The sequence below is a fragment of the Gadus chalcogrammus genome, chromosome 13 (assembly GCF_026213295.1).
Source record: "Gadus chalcogrammus isolate NIFS_2021 chromosome 13, NIFS_Gcha_1.0, whole genome shotgun sequence".
NCBI classification, from domain to species: domain Eukaryota; kingdom Metazoa; phylum Chordata; class Actinopteri; order Gadiformes; family Gadidae; genus Gadus; species Gadus chalcogrammus.
The window spans coordinates 14516383-14543632 of record NC_079424.1 but is presented as its reverse complement, the minus strand read 5'-3'; the positions used below and the strand labels follow the sequence as shown (position 1 = coordinate 14543632).

At 45.6% G+C, this 27250-nt stretch overlaps 1 protein-coding gene and 1 non-coding gene across 5 annotated transcripts in view; both read left to right on the top strand.

The window, feature by feature from the left end:
- arhgap9 (Rho GTPase activating protein 9) overlaps positions 1-25760 on the top strand; it is a 34934-nt gene extending 9174 nt beyond the window's left edge. Inside the window, exons 4-22 of one of the 4 annotated variants that reach the window (XM_056605968.1) lie at positions 91-289; positions 700-1070; positions 3396-3650; positions 4054-4143; positions 6967-7032; positions 8872-9018; positions 9346-9444; positions 9957-10018; positions 10341-10428; positions 11413-11508; positions 11731-11829; positions 12202-12310; positions 13412-13531; positions 15117-15215; positions 16583-16660; positions 17266-17319; positions 19072-19206; positions 20585-20690; positions 23320-25760. In XM_056605968.1, coding sequence (XP_056461943.1) covers positions 91-289; positions 700-1070; positions 3396-3650; positions 4054-4143; positions 6967-7032; positions 8872-9018; positions 9346-9444; positions 9957-10018; positions 10341-10428; positions 11413-11508; positions 11731-11829; positions 12202-12310; positions 13412-13531; positions 15117-15215; positions 16583-16660; positions 17266-17319; positions 19072-19206; positions 20585-20690; positions 23320-23509 — 2463 coding nt within the window. In that variant the 3' untranslated portion in view covers positions 23510-25760. Of the gene's footprint in view, positions 1-90; positions 290-699; positions 1071-3395; positions 3651-4053; positions 4144-6966; positions 7045-8871; positions 9019-9345; positions 9445-9956; positions 10019-10340; positions 10429-11412; positions 11509-11730; positions 11830-12201; positions 12311-13411; positions 13532-15116; positions 15216-16582; positions 16661-17265; positions 17320-19071; positions 19207-20584; positions 20691-23319 lie in introns of all 4 variants that reach the window. The other 3 variants (XM_056605967.1, XM_056605970.1, XM_056605969.1) reach the window with 3 other exon arrangements.
- Positions 4516-4588, top strand: trnat-ugu (transfer RNA threonine (anticodon UGU)). The gene has a single exon. It is a non-coding gene; the product is annotated as a tRNA-Thr (tRNA).
- Positions 25761-27250: the final 1490 nt, after the last annotated feature.

Genomic DNA, 27250 nt, shown 5'->3' with positions numbered 1-27250 from the left:
CAGACAGACAATCCTAGACCAGTACCACGTGTCTCCCGAAACCATATCAATGGGCTGTCGGATCACTTCCTGTTCCCCGCCTCCGCCCAGGTGAGGAGGATCGGTGCCGCCAGCAAGGCCAAGCCTCTGTACGTTCCCGCCACCTACGTGACGGAGGTGCCCATCGCCCCGATGCCCTCGCCGCAGCGGCTGTTCACGACCACCTCCCTGAGCACCGAGCTCAGCAGCCACCCCAGGGTGTCTCTCACCCAGAGCCCCACGCAGGCACAGTACAGCGACAAGTACCAAGGTGAACGGCCACCCCCTTCCCAAAGACATGTCTTGTTGTTATTTTTATCGGTTCATTCATTCTACAACATTTGTGGCTGGGATTCTGTTCCAACTTTGATAAGGAAATTATATTTGTATTAATAATATAGGGGTTTTATAGTACTTGTATGCTTCAAATCAATCAATGAGTAATATTGAAAGTTCGTTCGGAACTAGCCGTGGTATAATATGCATTTAAGGGAACGCAATATTCACATTTAAAACTTAGACTTTACTTTGATGCCATTGAACATAATCAAGCCACAAATCAGTAATTAGTTTGAGTTCATCGCATGCAGCGAGATAACGCTGTGCATTAAAAGCCATTCTCCTGGGCTGACTCATAGCTCAGCTCTTCATTTATTCAGAGGCTTTTTCTCTTCCCCGCAGTGAACAAACCCTTCTGCCGCTCCATGGAGAACCTCAACTCCAGCAGTGCCTTCAAAGGCTCGGAGCGCTCTGCCGGCCAGGCCGCCCCTCGCTTCCCCACGCTCCCGCTCTCCGGCTCCGGCTCCCACGGCTCTGCGTCGCCGGGCTACCTCCGGGTGCCAGGCGGCGGGCCCCGGGGCTCCGCGAGCCAGCCGCCCCTCCCCAGGGTGACTCCCACCATCACCCGGAGCCAGAGCTCCAGCAACCTGCCCGAGAACCCGTACGACGAGGTGGGCAGGGGCTTTGGTTTCCACGGCAGCCCCCGGGTCCCCAAGAAGTCGTGCAGCCAGTGGGACATGGCCGAGCTGTCCCGCAGTAACAACCACCTGCAGGTGGGTGGCGCCGCACATCACGCAGGCCGCCTGCCCGGCCATGGACCGTGTTTTTCCACCTCAATCAATTTCGATCAATTAGTTATTTAATAGTTTGCCAACAGATAGCGGCCAGCACAAGTCACCAGAGTCAACCCGATGCCTTACATTGCTTTTTCCAAAGAGTGTAGCCAAGCAAAGAACCAACTAAAGTGTTCTTTAACAAGCTTTGTAACCAAATATATAGAAACGGTACATTGTGCTTCACTGTGTGTTGGCTTCCAGGTCAGATCATCATCACATCCTCATCACATAATTTGTTCATATTCATATTCATATTTGTTTCAATGAATGTGTGGTTTAAGTAGTTTCAGAATTGAGTGGAAGGAGTATTAGGTCTCAAGAGTATTCTGTATTGTATGCATAGTATTATTATACTCTATCATATGATACAGGTTAAGATATATGATTAACATGAGGAAATAATGAGGCCAAGCCAAACAGGATCTCCAACACAGTATTTAAACCGACTGGTTCACCAGTAGATGGAATGTGTCTTTTCATGCAGAATCTCAGGATAGGATGAGGAACTAGTGCAAGTAGTATATTTTATATCAAGTATTTTGATACTTATACTTGCATATAATATAAATGTCAGACTCTCACTTTTATTAATGCACTTGACAGCAAATCTATATGGGAAGTATTTCAACATTGACCTGTAGATAAATCTGTTCGTAAACATATAGAGACCAAAGGCAGAATGTGTGCGCTTCAAAATATATGTGCCGTCAATCAATACTTTATTATAACTTAATAATGAATAATGACTAAACACATAGAGGCTTGTGCCTAGTAGTCACTTTTCTATTCAGACACACATCTAGGGTGGCGTGGGTTGCAGTTGGTTCAACTCTGATCTACTTTGATAATCTTACCCCACCAATCCGCCCCCACCTCCTCGGCGGGGAAAAACAATTAATCGGACATTGTCCGGACGTCATTCGATACCAGCATCACGTCAGAAGTCGTTTGTAATCTCCACGCAATTCAACATGGACACTTAGAGCAACAATACCTATATTTAGCCCTGGGCTATCCAGCTGTTGTAGAGATGTGTATCAATGCCAATACCACCTTAGCTTCAAACAGCTATGACGTCTGTGAAAATATTCTAATATCTTTATAGTAATCATTCTTTCTTGCTGGTGACTTCTCTGTTCTAATCTAAGCCCAGTAAGAAGGATTATTACAACAGCATCCAGATCACGAGCCCTTTACCCCCTTAAACTCTTTCTTTCCCCCCCCCTCTCCCTCTCACAGTGGTTAGTAAAACATGTACATGTAGCAAATTGCATGTAAATCAAATAGAGTACAATTTGGTGACAGTCCTGCATAAGAGTCTGTTACATATATATGTCCTCCCATGTTCTTGAATTTCACTGTGAGAGGGATTTGGGATCTCTTTTTAGAACACAATTCAAAATGAACACCCTAAGTGTTATTGTTATTGTAGTCCAAATCCACATTACTTACGCACTTACAAACTTACAACAAACTTACAAACACTGCCCTCTAGAGTACACTGTCATTTATCACATTATCGCCAGTCTTATGTGCCAGTCTTTGCCTGCAACACACACACATCCACACACATAAACACAGAAAAAACATGCAATTCTTCGGTCATCATCTGAGCGCTTGTGTGTTATGTAACCGGGATCAGCCAGACAGGGCAGTCAATCATTGTCTGTAAGTTATGTTACAGCCATGTCCCCTGTACAGAACATTCATTCATCATTTCCATATAAAGATCCATTCAAATAAGTCTTTCAGGAAAATTAATCGTAGCGCTCCTTCCCCCTCAATTGTTGGATATCTTTTCATCGCTCTGCCCCAGTACTGGCATTCCTATAAGCTGCTGCTTAATCCCATGGCTGATTGACCATGGTGTTCTATAGTGGGTTATTTTCAGGTTTTATGTTGCATTGCTAATATCTGTGTTTTCCCTTTCCTCTTTTTGGTGTGTTTTGAAAGGCAATACCAGCCCACACATAGGCATGATGTATACATACACTGTGTATATAATTAGGGTCTTACTGTTACACATGCACAATTGCACATTAACTCAAGCCAAATGTTAACAGTTGTACAAAGGGTATGCCAGTTGTACTTCTGTTCCTACTTTAATTTGCAAACCTTCCTTCCTTCCTTCCTTCCTTCCTTCCTTCCTTCCTTCCTTCCTTCCTTCCTTCCTTCCTTCCTTCCTTCCTTCCTTCCTTCCTTCCTTCCTTCCTTCCTTCCTTCCTTCCTTCCTTCCTTACCCCCCACCACCATGTGATGCAGGTCCCGACAGAGTCCTACGTCCCTCAGCTGTCCTGGCAGAACTCCCCCCTGTACAGCGACACACTGACCCCCTCAGCGTCCCCGTCTAGGGCCGAGCCCCCCAGCCCGCCGCCCGGAGAGCAGCCCCTGCAGGTGCTGGACCTGTGGGAGCAGTACTCGGACTTAGCCAGCGGGAGAAGCTACTATGTCAACAGCATCACTAAGGAGAGGTCCTGGAAGCCACCGCGGAGAGCCCGCACAGGGAGCACCAACCAGGTGAGGGCTTCACTCTTCAAACGGCTTGCACTTACCCCGTTTGACACCCAGGGGGCAGTGTTTCAATGTCTGCACTTGAATCAGTACTTTTATGAAAAGCACAAATGGCTTTAATATATTGTAGAAGATGGAGATAGGTTTAGATAAGTCCATCAATTATACTCCCTTGATGTGTCAGGATTTAAATATTTATAATTTGTTTAGGGCTGGACATGGACCTAAAATGCATTAAATGGATTAAAATATAACAAAATTCTAACCTTGAATGTTTATCGCTGGACTCACAAATAGCATGCGTACATTATGAGACCACTATCTGCTCATTCTAAGTCAATAAATATACAGATGACTGCTAAATTAAACCATATGTCTGACAATCTGTGCTTGCCGTTGTCTCTGCCAGCTGAATCATCCACAGCCCCAGATATCACCCAGGCACACCAGCCATCTGTCCCTACCGCTCTCTGGTACCACCAATGGCACTGTGCACAAGGTAAGGGTCTAAGGCTTATGTTGTTGCATTTAATGGCATGCCTTAACTGAATCCCATGATTGCTAGCCATCAAAATCAGCTATAAATGTAATTATATCAAAAATCCAAATTGTATCCTGTGGCGAGTCTGCGGATAATCTGTTAAATCTGAAATTATCATAGATTAAGCATTGTAGCATTGCAGTGTATTAGGGTCACTGAAAATGATTATTATCGGTGATAATGGTAAACAATATCCTCGTTGTTGAACGCAATTTGTGGCATGTTCAAGTTAAAGACATTTGAGGCCCCATCATTGTGTCAGTGTCAGCCTTGCAAATATGATGCTTAACGATGAAATAACTTTTAGCACAAAATGTGCCCCTTACCGGAGGCTTCATAGCTCAGTGGTTAGAGCACTGGTCTTGTAAACCAGGGGTCGCGAGTTCAATTCTCGCTGAGGCCTGAATTTATGTTTATGTTCCCTTAATGGAAATATTAAAAGGCTAATTTTCCCAGTATCGATTACATAAATGGGGAAATACTGCAATGAAAAAAGAAAACTAAACTGGCTAAATAACCACTATTTAATGACATTACTAAAATACAGTTCTTCCAAACCCAGTGTATATATCGTTGTCATCGAGATCAATGCAATAAGCTACCTGTGATTCAAAATTCTTTGAAACAAAGTCCCCACCACTTCTTCAGAACCTAAAGAAGGAACTGTGTTGTCTGTACAAGACAGTTTCCCTTCCCTTTCACTGTCATAAATTGTGGGGATTCAAAGCTATTGATAAAGAAGCATGTAGCATAAACGTTTTTCGCCCAAACACACACACACACACACACATCACAGACGTACACACACACTAAAACACAAAGACGCACATAAACGCACCAAAAAATAACACACACACACAAACTCACACAGTATCTTCATCTCTCTAGCCAACTGCTTCTAGTTACGTCTGTCTCGCCTGTCTCACTTGAAGCATTCAACGTCATTCCCTCGCCATTCAGTGAAAGGTTGCTTTGAATCCTTTTGTTTCCTATTCCCAGAGGGGAAAGCAGGTAATATCTGTTGATCTGCCTCAGTTGATCAGTAGGTCATCGCCGTCACGGCCATCTGCTATAGAGCCTCAGACGCAGCCCCCCTTTAAGCCCCCTGACGAAACATGGCTCAATTCAAACCATGCAATCAGAGCCCCCCTCAGCCTGGACCTAGGGCCCTACTTAGGAACAAAGGTGCTCTAAAACTACCATCCATAGGTCATTTAATTGTTTACTTCCCCCCCATGTTATTCTATTTTACCATTAAAGGTTTACTGTTCAATGTTTTACAATCTACAGTTAAAGCAGGTGTAGTATTTGTAATGTTCTGGATATGATGGCAGTTTCTAGGCTTGTCCATGAAATGGAAGCTGTTGTATTGCATAAATGTCTTTGACCATATTTATTGTCTAATAAATGCTTGATGATAATAACTGATGAGTGAGGCATCACACAGATACACATACACACACACTGACATACACACAAACACCACCCCATACTGTATTTATACACACACACACACACACACACACACACACACACACACACACACACACACACACACACACACACACACACACACACACACACACACACACCTACACCTACACCTACACCTACACACACATACACAGAAAATAACATTAAACAGACAGACAACCACACACAGGGGTATATCTATTGTACAAAAATTAAATCTTGTATTATCTGGTTATATAGTTTCACATTTACTGTAGGTACTTAGATTAGATATGTCATTGGTATGACCACAGAAACAGCAACAGTTGGATAACTATTACCACCATGATATTGCACAACTGGTGTGTCTGTGTAGAGTCCCCTACGGTTTCCTGGTACAGCTTACTGAGTGAGATAATGATGCTGGTGACTGATAGCAGTTTCCCCTCGGAAAAAGGGAAGTCACCACCTCGCTAGTGAGAGAGAAAAAGCACTTTGAATGGTATTAGGTTCAGAAGCAAAGGACCGCAGGCTTACACTCAACAGATGAGGAGAGCAAGTGTAAGGAGTTGACCAGGATTCTTTGGGTGGCAATGAGCATCACAACTGTGAGTTCACCTTTTCTTTTCAGCATTGGCATCGCTAAGCAAACAGGCTTTGTTTGAAGTTGTGTCGGTGTCAGAGATGGGGTTTGGTCATCCTCACATGGAAGTGATATGTCTTTGAGCTTATAACCTACTTTGTATGCTACACAACAGCAGTTAGAGCATAGCTGAGATAACCAAGGCTATACTGGTTGTGTGGAGCAATAATGGGGGACAGTTTGGATTTGTCGTTCATTTATTTCCTCTGTGAGGGCATTTGTGTGTTGTTTTATGAAATGCTTCAATGCTTCCTCTTTCAGTAGCAGCTATTTTCCGCACAAACAGACGTATACATACGTACACACACACACACACACACACACACACACACACACACACACACACACACACACACACACACACACACACACACACACACACACACACACACACACACACAAACATAGCGGCCAACCCAACATGATCCTCTCCATCCTTTTTTTCTATGAAAAAGTGTACACCTCATACCAACCCTGTCTTCCCTCACAATATTATTTTGTCAGAATGTTCTGTTTGGCTTGATCTGCTTAACTTTAATTTTGCTTCTCTCTGTCTCTCTCTCTCTCTCTCTCTCTCTCTCTCTCTCTCTCTCTCTCTCTCTCTCTCTCTCTCTCTCTCTCTCTCTCTCTCTCTCTCTCTCTCTCTCTCTCTCTCTCTCTCTCTCTCTCTCTCTCTCATTCCGTAGCTGTCTCCGGATCTGGTCTACAGGAGCCACCAGAGGAGCGCTCACGGAGCTGTGCACAGGAAACAGGTGAATATCTATGTGAGTCTGCCATAAGTCTCCCCCCTGCCCTGGGACCTCTGATGCATGCATGTCACCTTGAATCCCCCCTCAAACTAACAAGCGGAAGAGACACCACATTATCCATTTTTATCCATTTCCATTCACTTTCCCCTTATTCTTCTTCTCCCGGCACGAGGTGATCAGCGTTGCGTCTTTCAGCTGGGAGCTCCTGGAGCGGTGGTGATTTGTTTTTATTCTTTGATGTCTTAATTCATCGGCACACTAGCCTTAAATCGGGGTTTTCAGACACGTGTTTGGTACATTCTTACCCATAAGTCTCTGCTGCCTACCTGAGAACGGTTCAGTAGAACTGGGACTCAACAGGGATTAAAAAAACTGAACACAACTTGGTTTCCGGAAATGCATACTATGCATAACATAGCTTAAATACACAGAGAGAAATAAAGGCAGATGTTCCCTTTGAAAATCAATGAACTCCAGAAAAATCAAGCAGTGTGATTAGCAAAGCCTGCATCCTCACTGTATTACTGTAGATTACATTAACGCAACGCAGAGCTCTGCACTTTTTTAGCCCATAAATCAGCATGTATGCACATAGAGGTGGTGAAATATCGCGACTCATGGTGTGTAAAAAAAGAAGCGGCTATCCAAGCACTTCTTAGTGCAACATGTTGCATCACAGCAGGTTGTGGGTGTGCCTGAACGAAAGCCCTTTAAAGGTCTCCTCTTAGCAAATGAGCCGATCTGGCTCTTCCTCCTAATCCGTCCTTGCACTGAGAGATGGCAAACATTAGGAGGGTTGTTGTTTTGTTGGAACTGGGTTATGTGGATTGGGAAATGTGCTTGCTCGGCTAGCTGATCTATACACTTCTAGTTATATTATGCATTTCTACATGGATTGTAGTGCATAACTGATCTGACGGACAGGGTGCAGAACGAATGCCTCTATGGATGATCTGTACAATGACGGCATTTAGCAAACGCTTTTATCCAAAGCGACTTACATCGGTTAGTACACACATTGACACAGTCAACCATGCAAGGCGACAGCCAGCTCGTCAGGAGCAGTTAGGGTTAAGGGTCTTGCTCGGGAACACATCAACACTCAGCTAGGAGGAGCTGGGGATCGAACTAGCAACCTTTACGGTTACAAGACAACTGCTCTACCTCCTGAGCTAAGCCGAGCCAACTGTAGTTGAGACTCTCCGCCGCCTCATGTACTGCTAATGTAACAACTGGGGTTCCCCTTCCTGTCCGAGGCACATTCTGCACTGTAATCCCCCGAGCCAGGGCCCTTCTCTATCTCCATCTGTCTGTGTGGAGAGAGAGAGAGAGAGAGAGAGAGAGAGAGAGAGAGAGAGAGAGAGAGAGAGAGAGAGAGAGAGAGAGAGAGAGAGAGAGAGAGAGAGAGAGAGAGAGAGAGAGAGAGAGAGAGAGAGAGAGAGAGAGAGAGAGAGAGAGAGGGGGGGGCGAGAGCGCGCTCAGGCAAACAAACTAAAAAGGGAGAAACAGAAGCTGAAAAAGCAGAACAGCCCGGAATGTGTTTTTGTGTCATTATCTACCGCTGAATCCTGCCTGTTGTACCAAAACAAAATATTAATTAAACCCGGCTTCCTGAGCAGATTGTGATCGTGCCATGCCGAGTAAGGAATGTATCATTATTATTTCAACACTGTTTTGCATATTTATCACGGTGCTTTCCACAAAGTGCCGTATGATTGGGAACAGATTGCAGGCACATGTTTTCCGATCAAAAAAAAACATGAACAACAGATCACTGCATGCCTCTCGTTCCTTCCCTCCACTGCTGACCTATCCCCTGACCTCTGACCTCCCCCCTCTAAGAGCATGCAGCGTGCCGTGTCCTCTGATGTGCTGACCATGTCGACGTTCGGCAAGGGCGACGCGCTCAGCCCTGACTCCTCCCCCATGCACCTGCCCCACTCCCAGTCGCTCCAAGAGAACGGCCAGCTAGCCACAGGAAGCATCCAGGTATAGCTACTGTAGCTACTGCTACTGTTTTTGTGCGAATGACCATTTCGGTACCCATACACAGAGGCTACTGCTGATAGACAGTCTCCTACATGCACAGAGAGGCACACGGATACACACACACACACAGTTGTTTCAGTTTTTACCTATGAACACCATCGGATGTATACCCAGCTATATTCTTTTTTTCAGGTTTTCACACATACATAGACACATACACACCCACACACACACATACAAACATCCCCCCACACACGCACACAAACACATACACATTCACACACACACACGCACAGACACACAGTGACCACCTGCCTCTTCTTGCAGCTGTCCCTGCAGAGCAGAGGTTACTCCTACAACGTGACCAACATCATAGTAGAGCCCCCCTCGCCCGAAAGCTCGCCAGATAGCGACAGCAGCAAGCCCGTGAGTCAACACAGCACTGCTTCAGCGTCTAGGACAAGCATTCAGTCAGGGCTCAACAACACCTGCCAGCAGCCATTACTTTAGTCTGGCGGGTAAAATAATGCAGGCGGTCTAATTTAAATAGTTTGGCCGCTAGATTTGTTCCGCTCGGGCAGGTAAGAGGACACCATTTGAATAGTTAATTTTGGACTCTTAATGCAGTTATGGAATAGTTACAGACTTTAGAGTCCCTTGCTATTGATCAATCAGTCAACAACAATATCCCATTCGCTGATCATCTCCAATAATTTCCAGAGGCCCTTGCGTTTAATAGAGAGGGGCCCATTTTCCTTTTAATAGGTTTATATTGTTTGTTACATCTATATTGATTTATCATATAGCATTACCTTAGTACACTTGTTATATGACACATGTACATTTTTCACTACTTATGTAAACATTACTCTTGGGTGGATATAAATATGTCTAGGTTAAGGCTAAACTGAAAGAAATGTTTGTGTTTGTATCTACAGGAGCTGGAGAAGGCTGGTCTACTGAACAAGACCAAGATTTCAGAAGGAGGCAGGAAGCTGAGGTATGATCAAGACAAAACAACAGGATAGAAGCAAATAACACTATATCAATATGAGGGCTTGTATGATTTTGTGTTCTGTGTGTGTGTGTGTGTGTGTGTGTGTGTGTGTGTGCCTGTACATCCCTGTTTGTGTGTGTGTGTGTGTGCGTGTGTGTGTGTGTGTGCCTGTACATCCCTGTTTGTGTGTGTGTGTGTGTGCGTGTGTGTGTGTGTGTGTGTGTGTGTGTGTGTGTGTGTGTGTGTGTGTGTGTGTGTGTGTGTGTGTGTGTGTGTGTGTGTGTGTGTGTGTGTGTGTGTGTGTGTGTGTGTGTGTGTGTTAAAGGAAAAACTGGAACCAGTCATGGGTGGTGTTGGTGGGGAACAGTCTGGTTTTCTTCAAGGACCCCAAATCCCAGACTCCCTCCAGCTGGGTGAGACCTGCACCTGTACTAAGTGACCAATACCCTGTGGCTGTCCCCGGTACTCATGTAGCATTGGTCCTTCCAGAGAAGCCAATAACACTTTCTAAATGGTGATTGGTGGGAATCATGAGCTTCCTATGAAGCTGACCAATCCTGGGCCCACAACTACTTAAAAGTTCAGAGGAGGGAAAAATAGATCAAAAGCCTCTACCTACTAATAATTAAAGGTTTGGGATTAGGTTATATTCTCCCGTCACAATGTTATTTTTGTGCCACAGATTGTGTCTGTGTTTTTCTTTGCCTGCTCTTGAATAGCACTAATGCTGCTGCGCCATGCCATCCAAACAGCACCATATCTCTATTTTATGATAATTCATACGTTCAAAGCCGTGTGCATTAATTGGAACTTAAGTGGGTCATATTTTGAATAAGAGCAGCACACCGGCGCAGCCCAGCACGGTGTCTCTCTCTTCCAGGGTTGGCCCAAACCAGGCAGCGCCCTCCATTACCCCCCGTCATATTAACCACAGAACGGGCCTCACAGGGCCTTCACACTGAAGCTCGGCCGGGTCCGAGCATGACTCAGACCCAGAGCGGGTCAGAGAGCCACTGGCATCCTCCACAACGCTCTGACGGGACATTGCATGCTATTGTAGCTTTTTGAAGCGTATTTCAGATCAGAAGTTTCAACCAATTGAACCGTTTTCAGGAATGACTACAAAGAAAGCCTTCTTTAGAAGTGTTGCATGCAGGCCCTGGATGGGTGCATGGTCGCATGGCGCCACTATTACATTTTTTGGGGAAAGCCTGGATTAGGTTTAAATTGGGATGAGCAGACGAAGACTCGCGCCCGTTATTATAAAACCTGTGAGAGATTATCAAGCAATATCTTTGCTTTCCTTGACCTGCTGCACCAATCCTCCATACATATCATAATTCCCGTAACATTATTTAACAGATAATAACAGATATCTGTGTGTTTGTTACCATTAGAAACCAGGGAACAGCCGTCCCGAGAGCAGCGTGGACCTGAGAGGCGCACAGCTTGAATTTGCTGACTGTCTGTCTAGCAAAAAGAACGTCTTCAAGGTGAGCAACGCTGAGGTAGAACCACAAACGGCGGCTAGAATGTGCATCGTTATAACCGCAAAACTACCATTCTTCGCTAACCATAAAATTATATCTTTTTATTTAGTGAAAGCACAGTAGATACAAGTGTGTAATGACGTGGCGTGTGTGTGTGTGTGTGTGTGTGTGTGTGTGTGTGTGTGTGTGTGTGTGTGGGGGTGTGTTTGTGTGTGTGTGTTACAGCTGAGAACCGTGACAGGAAACGAGTTCCTTCTGCAATCGGAGACGGACTCTCTTGTCAGAGATTGGTACCTCACCATCCAGGGTGTCATTGATAGGCTGGTCCGTGGTCTCTCGTTCTATCTCTCTTGCTCTCTCTCTCTATTTCGCACTTCTCTCGTTCTCTGTCTCTCTCTTCGTCTCGTTCTCTGCCTCTCTCTTTCTCTCGCTTTCTCTCCCTCTCTGTCACTCTCTGTCTTTGTCGATCTGTCTCTCTGTCCTCCTAATCGCTTGATACAATGAAGTAGAAGGGCATGGGGTTGACTTCCTCAATCAAACCGCAAACACGTCATCTAGTTATCTCTATAACCATATTCACACAAATGTATCATTTAAACATTGCATTAAATCCAGTGTATGTGTCTCACTTTATAGTACAACAATAAAAGTCGCCCAGGTTTTTGAAATGAGTGGAATGGGTTCCTTGTGTCCCAGGAGCGGGAAAACCCTCTGGACAACGTGCTCCTGTACTCCCAGAGACGGGCGGGCAGCCTAGAGATGCTGGATCGGATCGGAGAGGACGATGACAGGACCAGGACCTCCGGTGAGTCCAGCACCCCCCCCACAATCACCCAAATCCTCACCCAGCACCCTGCGCCTCATCCCAGCTCCTCCAGACTCCTCCTGTCTCGACGCATCTACCCTGCCCCTTCCTCTTCACCAGTCTCGTAGTTTCTATCTCCACTCGTCCTGCTCGGGGGGTTCTTTTGCCCCTGTGTTCTGTCCGCCGTGCTCACCTCCATCCAGCCAGCACACCCCTCGCCCCCTCGCTTAATCATCGTCGCCGTCTCTGCCCACCACCTCCACTCTCTGTCGTCCACGGCCTATCGAATCGGTCAACACTCACTGACCTCCTCCTCTCTCTGCTCCCCCTCCTTCTACTCCTTCTCCTCCTCCTCTCCACCTCCCCCTCCTTCTACTCCTTCTCCCCCTCCTCTCCTCTCCCTCCTTCTACCCCTTCTCCCCCTCCACCTCCTCTCCCTCCTCCTCCTCTCCACCTCCCTCTCCTTCTCCCCCTCCTCTCCCTCCTCCTCCTCTCCACCTCCCTCTCCCTCTCCTTCTACTCCTTCTCCCCCTCCACCTCCTCTCCTCTCCCTCCTCCTCCTCTCCACCTCCCCCTCCTTCTACTCCTTCTCCTCCTCCTCTCCCTCCTCCTCCTCCTCTCCCTCCTCCTCCTCCTCTCCCCCTCCTCCTCCTCTCCCCCTCCTCCTCCTCTCCCTCCTCCTCCTCCTCTCCCTCCTCCTCTCCCTCCTCCTCCTCTCCACCTCCCCCTCCTTCTCCCCCTCCACCTCCTCTCCCTCCCCCTCCTTCTCCCCCTCCACCTCCTCTCCCTCCTCCTCCTCTCCACCTCCCTCTCCCTCTCCTTCTACTCCTTCTCCCCCTCCACCTCCTCTCCCTCCTCCTCCTCTCCACCTCCCCCTCCTTCTACTCCTCCTCCTCCTCCTCTCCACCTCCCCCTCCTCCTCCTCCTCTCCCCCTCCTCCTCCTCTCCACCTCCCCCTCCTCCTCTCCCTCCTCCTCCTCCTCTCCCCCTCCTCCTCCTCTCCACCTCCCCCGCCTTCTACTCCTTTTCCCCTTCCACCTCCTCTTCCTCCTCCTCTCCCTCCTCTTCCTCTCCCTCCTCCCCTGTGCCTTCGCTCCGCAGTGCCCCGCTCGGCGTCAAACCTGGAGAACACGGAGCGGAAGCGTGTGAGGAGCCGCCTGAAGAAGCTGATCCTGAAGAGACCCCCTCTGAAGGCGCTCCAGGAGAAGGGCCTTATAAAAGGTGAGGGCAGAGCGTCCAATTCTTAGGCTCTTCAATGGCAGAGGGGGTTTTGTTGGCCACGGGGCAACCCTGCATTTTTCGAAGTGTAAAATTCAAACTTCCCACAAAGCAGAAATTTGTTCAGATACGAGGCATGCACTATACATGCATTTACATTTACATTAAGGGCATTTAGCAGACGCTTTTATCCAAAGCGACTTACAATAAGTACATTTGTCATAAGAAGTGCAACAATATATCGCTGTCGGTACAGTAAGGATGTTCATAGAACCAAGGGCAAGTACAACAATTGCTAGGCTAAACAATCCCCCGTGTTACAGCAATGATAGCAGCTACTGCAGTTGCTACACAGTTAAGTACTATAATACAATACAATACAACACAATACAATACAATGTTGCTACACAGTTAAGTACTATAATACAATACAATACAATGTACAATACACATACATACACTACATTTAAAACATGGTGGAAGTATGAGGTTTTTCCGCATTTGTTGGAAAAACCATAGAAGTTTATAGCAGAAAAGATATGTTCAAGCAACAAGATACCACTCAAAACTGCAAGTAGATAGCGATGAATAGAGGTTCAGCTGCTTATAATTGCCTCAATTCCCGGAGAAGTCGAAGCAGGCAGAGGGAAAGTTTTGTGTGTTATATGCAGCTGGTTTTGAACACTGTGTGAAGCACTTACAGAGAGAATGCAGTGGCACTAGTATAGACTGTACATGGATGACACTCTTGCATCATCAATGTTAAGCCAAGTTTCTTCTGGGAAACGAGGCAGCGTAATTGAAATGAAAAGGGATTTTTCTTAGAGGAATCCTCATTTTACAATAGCTACCTCTGTGCGTCTGTCTGTCAAGGTGTTTTTGTGTGTGTGTGTGTGTGTGTGTGTGTGTGTGTGTGTGTGTGTGTGTGTGTGTGTGTGTGTGTGTGTGTGTGTGTGTGTGTGTGTGTGTGTGTGTGTGTATTTTTATATATTTGCATGTTTGAGTGTGTGAATGTGTGTATGTATGTGTATGTGTGTGTGTCCCTTCTTTAACTGGCTTTTCTTTGCCTGTGTGATACATTTTAGGGCATTTTGAATCATTCCGGGGCAATTTTTATTAAATGTTGCATGACGGCCCATCAACGACTCCACTGAAAGAAAAGATGAACCAGTTTTCATATGCAGTTGAAATACAGTGTAAAAATACAGAAGTGGAGTCCTTATTTTACATGTTGCATTTAAAAGCCCCAGTCAACCCAATTAAAAAGGAAAATCCGGCAAAGTACCCCCTGAGCTCACGTTCATGTCTGACCCTGGTGTGTGTGTATCAACCTTTCACAAAGAGTGTGGGTGCACGCCTGACTCACCATGTTTGCAACGCTGAGTACCGATCATCATAACGTGTGTGTGCTACTGTGTGTTTGTGTGTGTGTGTGTGTGTGTGTGTGTGTGTGTGTGTGTGTGTGTGTGTGTGTGTGTGTGTGTGTGTGTGTGTGTGTGTGTGTGTGTGTGTGTGTGTGTGTGTGTGTGTGTGTGTGTGTGTGTGTGTGTTTGCTACTGTGCGTGTGTGTGTGTGTGTGTGTGTGCAGACCAGGTGTTTGGCTGCAGATTGGAGATGCTGTGTGAGCGCGAACGCAGCGCCGTGCCTCGCTTCGTCAGGCTGTGCACCGAGGCGGTGGAGAGAAGAGGTACGAGCTCCCAGCCAAGCTAAAGCTAACAGCTAGCTCATCACCACACACGGCCCTATTACCGCGCCCACAAACACACTGCTCTGCATGCAACGCCCTCAGCAACCACAACATACGGGTTTAAAGGGGAGAGAGCGGAGAAAGGGGAAGGAAAAAGCCTTTCTTTCTGTTTGGTTGGTTAGGATCGTTCCCCCTGACGCGTCTGCCGCCGCGGGCTGACAGCCACGTGACGCGCACTGAATCGGCTTTCCATATTGAAGTAAATTCGGGCACAATATCAACTTTATTTATATATATTTACGAGGGGAGAACCCGTGACAGGTGCCAGAGAAACCCACATGATGAGAATTGAAGGAAATAAAGCTGTTTAGAAACTTGGAGAACAATGCGAGCGACTCAATATTTCATGCGCCATGTCTTTTCTTGTCTTTACGTTTTTCTTTGTGTTTTTTCTTACTTTCCCCCCGGCAGGACCTTTTTAAATGCGTCGTTTGCCTGAATTAGGTTTGTGACAGACAGACATCTTAAACACAAATAATTCGTAAAACGTGCCCACGGCTCTTGCGGCGTTATTCCAGAATGGTTGCATTGTGGGAAACGTCCCGCGGCCTAATTTTACTTCTAGCCTGGGAATAGATATTAAAAACGCAGAGCTCCCCGCCGTCGACCCTCTGTGTTTAATACTTAATGAGCATCATAGGCTGCTACTCTTACCCACACATCTGAAACGCTGACGAGAAGAAGCCGAATATCTTCAAATCTGGACGTCACAACAAATGATTCCGGGTGTGAAGGCTCATTTGACTAGCTTTGCATGAAACAAGCAGTTTATATCGCTATTTAATAGGTGACTCATTTTTTCTGTATGTAGGGTATTATATGGCATTGTTTTGTACATATTTTGGAAATTATTATTTGTATATTTCTGGATCCGTTGCTTATTTTCTACGAAGTTCAATTTTTCGCACTCAAAAAAAAAAAAGAAAATTGGGTGCCTACAATGTTAAAAATTGAATTCAAGGAATAATTAGAACAATATGATGTTGAAACTACAAAAGGCCTTTTTCAAAGAGGTATAATAGTCGGGGCAGTCACACAGGTGCATCTCAAGACGTTAATAATGGGGTCTGGCATCACAGACCCATAATTAACCATAATAAGCTACACCTGTTATACGTTCCTACTATTACACCTCTGGGATTATAAACCAATTATCATAGAGGACATATATGTAAATAAACCTTTGTCAGTTTGCTTGTTCATGAAAACACTTCTCAATCCTCAACCCTCACTCACTAATCTACTCCTCCCCCTCTGACCACGCCTCATCCTCCTCTTCCTCATCTTCCTCCTCTTGAGCTGTGCAGGCCTGCAGACTGACGGTATCTACAGGGTGTCTGGCAATTTGGCCGTCATTCAGAAACTTCGCTTCATGGTGAACCACGGTGAGAACACTGCAGGCGGGGCAGCCTGGGTTCTTTTAATACCCATGTGACTCATGCTTGAATCAATTCACTCAACCAACCCAGCCCAGTCTAAATGACTTGATTACCAAATTAACAGACATGACATGGTGCATTCATTTGATGAATCTTTGGATAGTGAAATGGATGTTTTATATTCTATATTGATGTATTTATTCATCTTTATTCATTTAATTGATTGTTCTTTTAATTCTCAGAATGTAATAGTTCATAGGAATGGATGGAATAGGTCTGAATACTAAGGAAGGCATTTTACATTTGTTTTCCAAGAATCAAGCAATCCATCAAAGCATTGTAGTAATAATAATGGTACCACCACCCACAAAACATACACATGCACACACCCATGAACACACAAATGCACAAACACATATATATATACATACATACATACATACATACATACATACATACATACATACATACATACATACATACATACATACATACATACATACATACATACACACATACACACATACACACATACACACATACACACATGACTACCTACCTGCCTACATGTACACGTGGAAACACACGCCCACAACTGTTGGTGTTTGCAGAGCGAGCGGTGACCACAGACGGCCGCTACATGTTCCCAGAGGAGTTGATTCGAGGTAGATGAAAACAAGGGGCCGGGCCAGAGCCGCTGGCCCGCGGCTTTGACGTGGCATTCCGTCGCCTTATATATGTGTGTGTGTGTGCTTGTGTACGCACTTGCAGTTGCATAACTCCGAACGCGGCTCTAATCAAATCTTCTCCACGCAAGCAGAAAAAACTCACACATCGAGTGAGAGCTCACACACTCGCAGCCAAAACGCGCTCTCTCCCTTTCTCTCTCTCTTGCGCTCTCTTTTCTCTCTCTCTCTCTCTCTCTCTCTCTCTCTCTCTCTCTCTCTCTCTCTCTCTCTCTCTCTCTCTCTCTCTCTCTCTCTCTCTCTCTCTCTCTCTCTCTCTCTCTCTCTCTCTCTCTCTCTCTCTCTCTCTCTCTCTCTCTCTCTCTCTCTCTCTCTCTCTCTCTCTCTCTCTCTCTCTCTCTCTCTCTCTCTCTCTCTCTCTCTCTCTCTCTCTCTCTCCCCTCGTCTCCTACAGAAATGAATGCCTTGCGCCGTGCTGAAGAATGAAGATATCGCAGAGCGACGCGCTTCATGTCTGCCTAAAGCATTTCTCTTCCTTTTTTCCGCCACGTTTTGATGTGATGTAACATGAACTTCGTTCCGATTCACAGTTATTTTGTGGCAGCTCAAGCTTGCCACCAAGTGGAGGACAGAAGTATTACTACGGCTGCTCTGTGTGTGTGTGTGTGTGTGTGTGTGTGTGTGTGTGTGTGTGTGTGTGTGTGTGTGTGTGTGTGTGTGTGTGTGTGTGTGTGTGTGTGTGTGTGTGTGTGTGTGTGTGTGTGTGCGTGTGTCTCTGTTTGGTTGTGCGTGTGTGAGACTGACATTTCAATTTGCATCTCCATCTAACCGTGCTGAGGGATGCTTCTCATTAGATCATACTGTAGCAAGCACAGGATTGAATCAAAAACATATTTATAATATAGATATAACATTTTCCAGTTGGATTTTGAGAAGCATTTGCCTTGTTTATCGTCTATTTGCCTTTGTATATGTCTCGTGTGTGTTTGTTTGTGTGTGTGTTTCTATATCTGTGTGCTTGTGTGCATGTGTGTGCAAGTGTCTTTGTACTGTGTCTGCGTGCTAAGTATTGTATGAGCTCATTTATTTAATTGACATGTATCCCGCTTCCCACCTTCTAACCCGGGTGTGTTAGCAACCAGGCCTCATAGCAACACACTTCAGGTCCTGTGTACCCCGCTCCGTACGACGGGCCGCCTCCCACACGCCGTCCGCCACCAGGGCTCTCTCTTTCTGTCTGCGCTTTTAACAAACTCGCTATTTCTTTACCGCTTTTGAGCGCATTTAACTTTCCTTCCTTTCCCCTTTGCCCTCTCTTTCACTTGTCCAGATTCAACGGCCCTTATTGCCATGGAAAACGTACTGGGACATTGCCAAAGCACATTGAGTAAAATTAGGTTCCACATACCTGTCCTCCAAATACATAGGGCCTTCACATAAGTGGAATAATATTACAAATTAAAGTCATAACGAAAACTATAATATAAGATGTATTAGGGTTGAGTAAATCATACTCTTTTGCAGCACTGGGCCATTGAATGACTTGTCTCTACCCATATCCATTATCAATCTTCTCTTTCTATTCTATTTTTCCTCCTCCTGCTACTTTACTCTGTAAACTTCAAACGGCTGTTTTATTTGTTAATTGATATGTCTCTCCCTCCCCCCCCTCCCTCTTCCCCTCCCCCTCCCCCTCCTCCTCCTCCTCCTCCTCCTCCCGCTGGGTCTCAGAGGAGAAGCTGAACTTGGACCAGAGCGAGTGGGAGGACATTCACGTCATCACGGGCGCTTTGAAACTCTTCTTCCGCGAGCTCCCCGAGCCGCTGGTCCCCTACGGCTTCTACACGGACATCATCGAGACCGTCAGTGAGTGCACGCGGCCCCTGCCTTTTGTTCCCCCTCCCCTCACAGTTAGAGCGCAGAGCCGCCCTCCTTTGAACCCCGCCCGCCCCTCCTTCAGATGGCTGCAGTAACGAGGAGGAGGGGGGGGGGGGGGGGGGCGGGGGAGTCTTTAGAATGGTGACCAGGGTGTAAGTTAACGCGGGGGTTTTCTGTATAGGCGATTCTGGGGTGAGGGCTTTTTTTTTATCAAAGTCTAATTCATCTCTGTGATACTTTTTCCTCATAAACTCGTCAAATAGGGTGGAAATGAATACACAGTCGAAGTTAATGTGGATCTGCACATTTGCATGGCACGAATGTATAGTTAGATTATGATACATTTATTTTTCATTTTCACAAAACGGCAACTGGCTGTCAGTCAGTTAGCCTTGGCAAAATGTGGTAATCTATTCAAATAAAGTGTTATTTTGTAATTGCTCCCTACTGACCGTGAATGCAAATGGTGTGAAAAACCAAACAGCAGTTTGGTTTTCCAAATGTATTCCAAATAGTTCAACCATATTTCAGTTGGAAATCCTCTCAGTTCAGTTCATCATCATCAGTTGTTACAAAAAAGATACTGTACATTTAAATATCCACACAGTAAACATACAACCCCCCTTACAAATGGTTCCCAGAGAAGGGACCATAGAGTCGCCAGTATGGACCTTTATCGCAGAGGGGTCGTCACAGGACCAACGGGGGTCACTCGTAACACTTTTTTAGGGGCCTGTTCTGACCCAGGGCCCGGCCAGTAGACGCTAGTAGTAGTAGATGTTCCGCGAGTACGGGGGGAGGTTGAGGCTGGGTTGAGGGAACTCACAGCTTTTAACCACGGCGCCAGCGGCACAAATAGAAGAAGTTCAAACCGTCCATATTTTAGAGATATGTTTTGAACTTGATCAAACGTTGAGCGGCTGTCATAATAAGTAAACTGACATGTTTATTGAAAGAGCAATCGTTGCTAATGATTAGAATGGATTCGCTTAACTCAATCTGCTAGGGCGGGATTCATAACAGCTTACACCAGCTACGGGCTGAAGATAAATTGTATTTATTAAAAAAATGAAAAACTTGATTTAACCTTTTGAGGTCTGGCAACGGTAATTAGACTCTGATCCAGAGCTACGCCCTGCTAATGTGTAGAGGTGTCTCTGAGCAAAACATCACTGCTCACTATTAGTGGCTTATATGGCTGGCATCGTTCTGTGTGTGTGTGTTTGTGTGCATGGCCGAAAAAAACTAAAATACATGTACAGTACAGAGTGGAAAAAGCAGAAAAGCGTGATATTTGAGTCCAGTTACCATCCATCCGACCCCAGTTCTTCTCCTGTGGGGCTGAATGGTGCGTGTGTGTTTTCAGAGATGTCTGACTACTCCGACAAAGTGGACCGTCTCAAGTGTCTGGTGCTCAACATCCCGCCTCCCAGCCATGACACGCTGCACTTCATCTTCAGCCATCTCCAACGGTGAGCTCCAACGGAATCACCCAGCAGCTAACATCATGAGATGGGGCGGCCAGGGGGGCTAGCTATCTCACTGGCTGTGTGTCTCTCTGTCTGATAGTCTACTGTCTGTGTGTCCGTGTGTGTGTCTGTCTGATAGTCTACTGTCTCTTGTGTGTGTGTGTCTGTCTGACAGACAGTCTGTCTAACCAGCCATCTCTGTTGTGTGCGTCTGTCCCTGTCTCCGTGTTGTGATTCAGTGTTTGGAAATTGACACATCATATAAAAAAAAGCAACATCTCGTTTAACTGCTGTTTGTAATGCGGTCGTGAAAGGATGAACCAGATGTCCTTCTTTTTTTTAATGGCTTCCTTGGTACTCCTTCGCTGGGGTCCCACCACAAGAGGGGGCCGTGGGGTTATTCAGAGCAGGCTTTACGGCCCAGAGTGAGACTCCACTGCGGTCTGCAGGGAGCACGTCGGCCCGTTACGGCCCCGATAACACCCTAGTTAACTTTGGCTTTGGTCAAGATCAAAAGGTTAGGGCCAGAGGAATGGTTCATAATAATGCCACGCAAGCCAGTTCCTTTCTGCAGCGTACACATACCGTGTGTGTGAGAGTGTGTGTCTGTGAGTGAGTGTGTGTGTGTGTGTGTGTGAGTGTGTGTTCACCGCTTGTGGTTTTTCTTCCTTCCATTCCAGCGTGAGTGTGTTTCGTGTTGTGAGCCTGATGTTTGTGCCAGGGTGTGGTGGGCCCCATTGAATTTGTCAACTGTGTGTGTGTGTGTGTGTGTGTGTGTGTGTGTGTGTGTGTGTGTGTGTGTGTGTGTGTGTGTGTGTGTGTGTGTGTGTGTGTGTGTGTGTGTGTGTGTGTGTGTGTGCGTGTGTGTCTCACTCTCTTTTTTCTTTCTCTCTCTCACTCTCGCTCCTCTGTCATTCCTTCCCTTATTTTCTCACCCTGGTACACACACACACATTCACACCCAACCCCACCTTCCCCCCTCTTTTGGTTCTGTTTCTCATTTATTATGGCCAGCACCACCTCCGCCACCTCCATTCATCTCTCTCTCCCTCCTTATCTCCTCTCTTTCCTCTGCCTCACTTATTTTGCTTCTCCTCCTTCTCTCTCTTCTTCAGCCTTTTCTCCCTGTTCTTCATCTGCGCTTCATCTCCTCCTTCTCCCTCTTCTTCAGCCTTTTCTCCCCGTTCTTCATCTGCGCTTCATCTCCTCCTTTCACCTCTCCTTCTTCCCATCTCTGATCCCCTCCTCCTCCTCCTCCTCCTCCTCCTCCTCCTCCTCCTCCTCCTCCTCCGCTGCACCCATGGGAGCGCTGTGGTCTGTCTGCTGGAAGGCATGCCGCCACCACCGCCGCCACCACTGGAACCTCTCTCCTGATCGCTCTCTCTCTCTCTCTCTCTCCCTAACTCTCGTTCTCTCCAGCCCCCTCTTCCTCCTCCTCCTCCTCCTTCACCTCCTCCTCGTTTTTCTTCCCTGGGCCCTTTTTTAATGTGGAAGTTTTGAGCAATTGATGGCTGCTTCTGTGGCTTGGTGGGAATGGCGTTTTCAGAAGAATGCTTCATGATGGGACCGTTCATTCATACATACATTGACACAAGCACACGTACACACACACACACACAAATGCATTCATGCACACACACACACACACACACACACACACACACACACACACACACACACACACACACACACACACACACACACACACACACACACACACACACACACACACACACACACACACACACACACACACAAACCGCGCCTACACAGACATGCTCACGGATGCACACATGTTCAGCTTGGGTTAACACGTAGGCTTCAAACTTCACACTTTTCACACTCCTAGCAGCACGAGGCTTGACACAAGAGATGCAGGTAAATGGTATGCCAACACAATAGAAGTTGCTAATGCAGAGCTGCTGATGCATTCAAATGCACATGCATATGAATGGTCACATGCATACAGGAAGAAGCGCAGGTAAAGAGGTGCCCTCAGACACTCGTATGCAAATCGACAGACAAACCACATTTGGGGAACCACACTTTGGGTTTGTCTTTGTTTGATGCTCAATGAGATGATGAAGTGTTGTATACTGGCACGTGACACAGAAGGAATAGCGGTGATTAGCAGAATACTCCAATCAAACAAATTACTCTTTAGCTCCCTGACAGCCATATATCCATACATATGTTCAAATGTGTGTGTGTGTGTGTGTGTGTGTGTGTGTGTCTGTGTGTGTGTGTCTGTGTGTGTGTGTGTGTGTGTGTATGTATGCCAGGCTGAAGCAGACACACATTGCACACCTATTACAACGATTGCGTTAGCAGTTCATTTATAAAGTTGAAACTAAAGTGTCATGCCTTTTTTTGACATTAGAACTTGTTGGTTAAGCCCCCACAACTCTCTCTCTCTCTCTCTCTCTCTCTCTCTCTCTCTCTCTCTCTCTCTCTCTCTCTCTCTCTCTCTCTCTCTCTCTCTCTCTCTCTCTCTCTCTCTCTCTCTCTCTCTCTCTCTCCACTTATCTATCTATATCTATCTATCTTTCTTCATCTCTTATCTCTATATTTTCTCGACTGCAACTAATTCGTCCCTTTCCTCCTGTTTCGTTTGCTGTCGTCCTCGCCGCAGAGTGCTTGAGCAGTCGGACGCCAACCGGATGACCACCCAGAACATCGCCATCGTGTTCGGGCCCACCCTGATGAGGCCGGAGCGCGACACAGGCCTCATGGCCGTCCACATGGTCTACCAGAACCAGGCCGTGGAGCTCATGCTCACCGAGTTCGACCACATCTTCAGGACCCCACCGCCTCTCTCGTGACCTTTCACCTTCCAAGAACAGCCCCTCCCCCCCACCCAGGTCCGCTGAAAGGAGCCGCGGGCGCAAACGCAAGCCGCCAATACGCATATGAATCGGGACAGAGAATGAAGCGGCCTGCGTTAGCGACTCTCTCCCGGACAAAGCAAAGCGGGTTTCACTTTAAATGTTAATCATGGAGTCGGAGGGGGGAACAGCAACACGGGCAGCGTGTTAATCAGGCGGCTGTTTGGGTCTATATAAGTCCTCTCTATAAAAGCAATAGGTTCAATAGCCCGGCTTCAACTCATAGCAACGGTGGCTTCTGCTTGTGTCTGTCTTTCAGACAGGGGTCTTCTCCTGGGTTCACTCGTACTCCGTGGCAAATCTCTATTTCGGGTTTGTTGGTATTCCTATTGCGTTGGACAGGGCAGAGACAAGTCTGCTATAACTGTGGGTCTATCAGGTGGGTTTTATATAAGATGAAAGATGAATCAGCAACCATGTGGTCTGAAGACCATAAAACGCTTTCACTGTGAAGAGTCCAGTGCTTCCTGCCATAGGCGTCGGATGTGTGTGTACAGTAGAGTGTGTATGTGTGCACAAATGTGTGTAATTTCAGGGTATTGTGTCACTTATTATGACAGGCGTACAAGTTTTGTTTGACTATTCTGTCACTGAGAAATTTGATTCGGTGGTGAACCCTAAGAAACTAATTGGGTGGCTGAGCATATCATTTAGAAAATGAATCAATCAATCGCAGCCTTCTTGAACCCATATTATTATCCCTTTTCTAAGAATACCTTTTTAATCATATTTAATTTTTAAATAATAACCAAGAGTGACATTAAGTATCAAACTATTTTGATCGGATGATTCTTCTCTGGATTGGACAATTCAATCTTTGTAAAGATGTCAATGAGCTATATAATACAATATAGGAACGTGAGTAGGAATCGTTCCAAAATGAATTTGTTTGGATATTGATGTGATGACTATGTCCACACTATCTGTCCCTGCTAACCAAATAAATCCTCAGTATGTATTTGGACCTTTTAAATGTAATTGTTGTACATTAGATGATTGGTCTTCCACATTGAAACAGTGATGGAAAAACCCCAGCCGATTAAGTGAAAATATGTTCTTTGTAAATATGTCAAATACACTTTTTGTCAACTTATAGCACTTTGCTATACAGTTTGTACTCCAAGGCAGCGCTCTGCAACGCGGCTAAAGCCAAACTTAAGAGCTGCAAATGCATCCAAATAGGCTAATAATAATGGTAATTCTAAAACATCACACATGAGTAACAACATAATAATGATAATAGCGCGTGTCTGTTTGGATCCCAACTCTTGCCATAGAACCTGGGAGTTAATCGAACTGGACACGGGTCTCATATGCGATAACTCACGCCGTATTAAACGTAGGGAGTGTTTGGCCAGCGAGGGCTTGCGTGAGAGGTAATCAAGACGGGTGGATGAACGAGAGCCAGGGAGAGACAGCGGGGCGGAGAAGCAACGGTCCCCCGTTATTGGTGGGGATGCTGCTTTCAATAACAGTAAAAAAAGAGGAACTGGAGATGCATATGTTTGTGCGGATTTTCCCCAAAATTCTCTCTCTCGTGCTCTCGCTCTCTCGCACTCACACACGCACAAATACACACATACAAAGTCTTTGTGGCTTTGGTAATTTTATATTGACTGTGGGTTTGGCAAAAGACAAAATGGAACAGGAAAATGTAAGAAAAAAAGAGAAAGAATGAGGTGCATGTAGAAGTTTTGTGTGATCCTTATATATTATTAATAGTCCTTTGTTGGGGTTTGGAGTGTAAAGGGTACACAATAATTACAGTCATCTGACGACTTGAAGACTTCTCTTTTTACACCATTGAACAGTTCAGTGCATTTCACACGTTTTACGTTAAATTGTACGCCTGAATAATCTCACTGTTTAACAAGAATGAATGCCCTGGTATCAGATAGGTCTGTTTTTTGTTTTTTTTCAAACCTTCCAATAGGCTTATGTTTTCGTCAGTGTATTCGAATGAAATAAGTCTGATTCGTTTTTTTTATCCTGACCACAAAGCCCAGAAAACCGTCGAGAGGTCAACTCCGTTCTCGTCCCACAAAACCCCTTCAATTAACCATTCCACGTATGAGAAACTCCTGTTTTCTTTTTTGTACATATCTGTAAATATGTACTATTACGTTTTATTTGCTGTCCGACCTCTGAAATGAAAAGAGATTTATGTGTCAATAAAACCCAATATCAAAAAACGAAAAATCCTTTGAGGATAGGGTCGTCTGTGATGTGTATTTTCCTTTGCTTGGTGCGATGGCGTTAATCAGCGTCTAATATTAAAGTCAGACCGCTGGAGACGCCATCAAAAGCGCGCCATCCCCAATCAGCACTCCCCCACCCACTCCCCTTTCGTGCTGATAAAATAACGCGCCATTCAACGCGCGCTCCCTCCTCAGAGTCCTCACACCCTCTCTTCATTAGTTTATCCCATGATGACAGCTTGCATGCTGAATGATTTTTTTGGTAATCATTAACGCGTGTGTGTTTCTTAACGCTAATGATGATGTATTCTTACTAATAGTAATAACGAATGACTAGAATCAAAACATGGTAATTATATTCTGTAAAAAAAAAAAAGTCGAAAATCTTTTTGTCAACTAGGATAAATACATGTCTCAGGGCTTCAACACCGACATCAATTACTTTTTTTTATTCTTACAAATAATTAATCTTCTAATTTATTAGGATACCAACAATAGTCCTAATAATAACAGTTATTTATGAGTTCATTTGAGAATCATTGTGTAGCCTACTACTACCATAGGAATACAAATTAGGAAGTAAATGAGAGAAACAACATTTGAACAATGTTGATCAAACACAAAGATTGGTCATTAAAAAAGTGATCAGACCGAGCTTACATTTCAAAAGAAACCAACTGAGACACAAAACTGACCTGTGTTGGTCACGTTCAGCATGTGTTCATGCTAACGGTTCTATCTGTATTCAAACCTATCAGTCGCCGTTTGAGTCAGGGTAGAAGGACCTGCTAAAACCCCTGTGGACCGTTTCTGCTTCAACTGTACTAGGGCAACACCGGCTCGGTCGTCACATGGTGGTCACAACACAAGATCCGTGTCTCTCGGACCCTACGTCACACACATCAGTCTGTGTGAGTCACTCATGTGCGCAAGACGGTTGTATACACAAACAACACTTTGGTTGTCAGCTTTGCACCACATGGGCGCATGTTTTAAGTCACAAACTCTTCCATGGTCCCTGAAATGAATCACCAAATGGGCAAATGGGGCTCCATAAAAATAGAGAAATGTCTCTGAGGAAAGTCAGCAGGCCTAAATGATGAGCTAGGGTGTGTTACGGTAACTGGGAATGGAAACAGTGCTGGGGGCAGACCACTGCCTGACCTAAAGGCTGTTTGTTTGTGCATTAAGGTTAGTGTTAACACAATGCATTTCAGGTCCTTGATGACCTGATATCCTCATAGTTTCAGTGAGTGAGGGTCTAGGCTGCTCCTATGTTCAGAAATAAATACATGGAATATATCCTGACGTCGAATAAAAGTAGAAAATTGGGCAGGTTAATGGGTGTCTTTATTATATCCTAGTGGCCCCAAAAATGATGATAATGTCAATTATTTATAAATATATATTAAAATGTTCAAAGTCATTAAGCTGTGGGATAAAAACAATATAACGCTTGCAATAAGTTATGTACACTTTT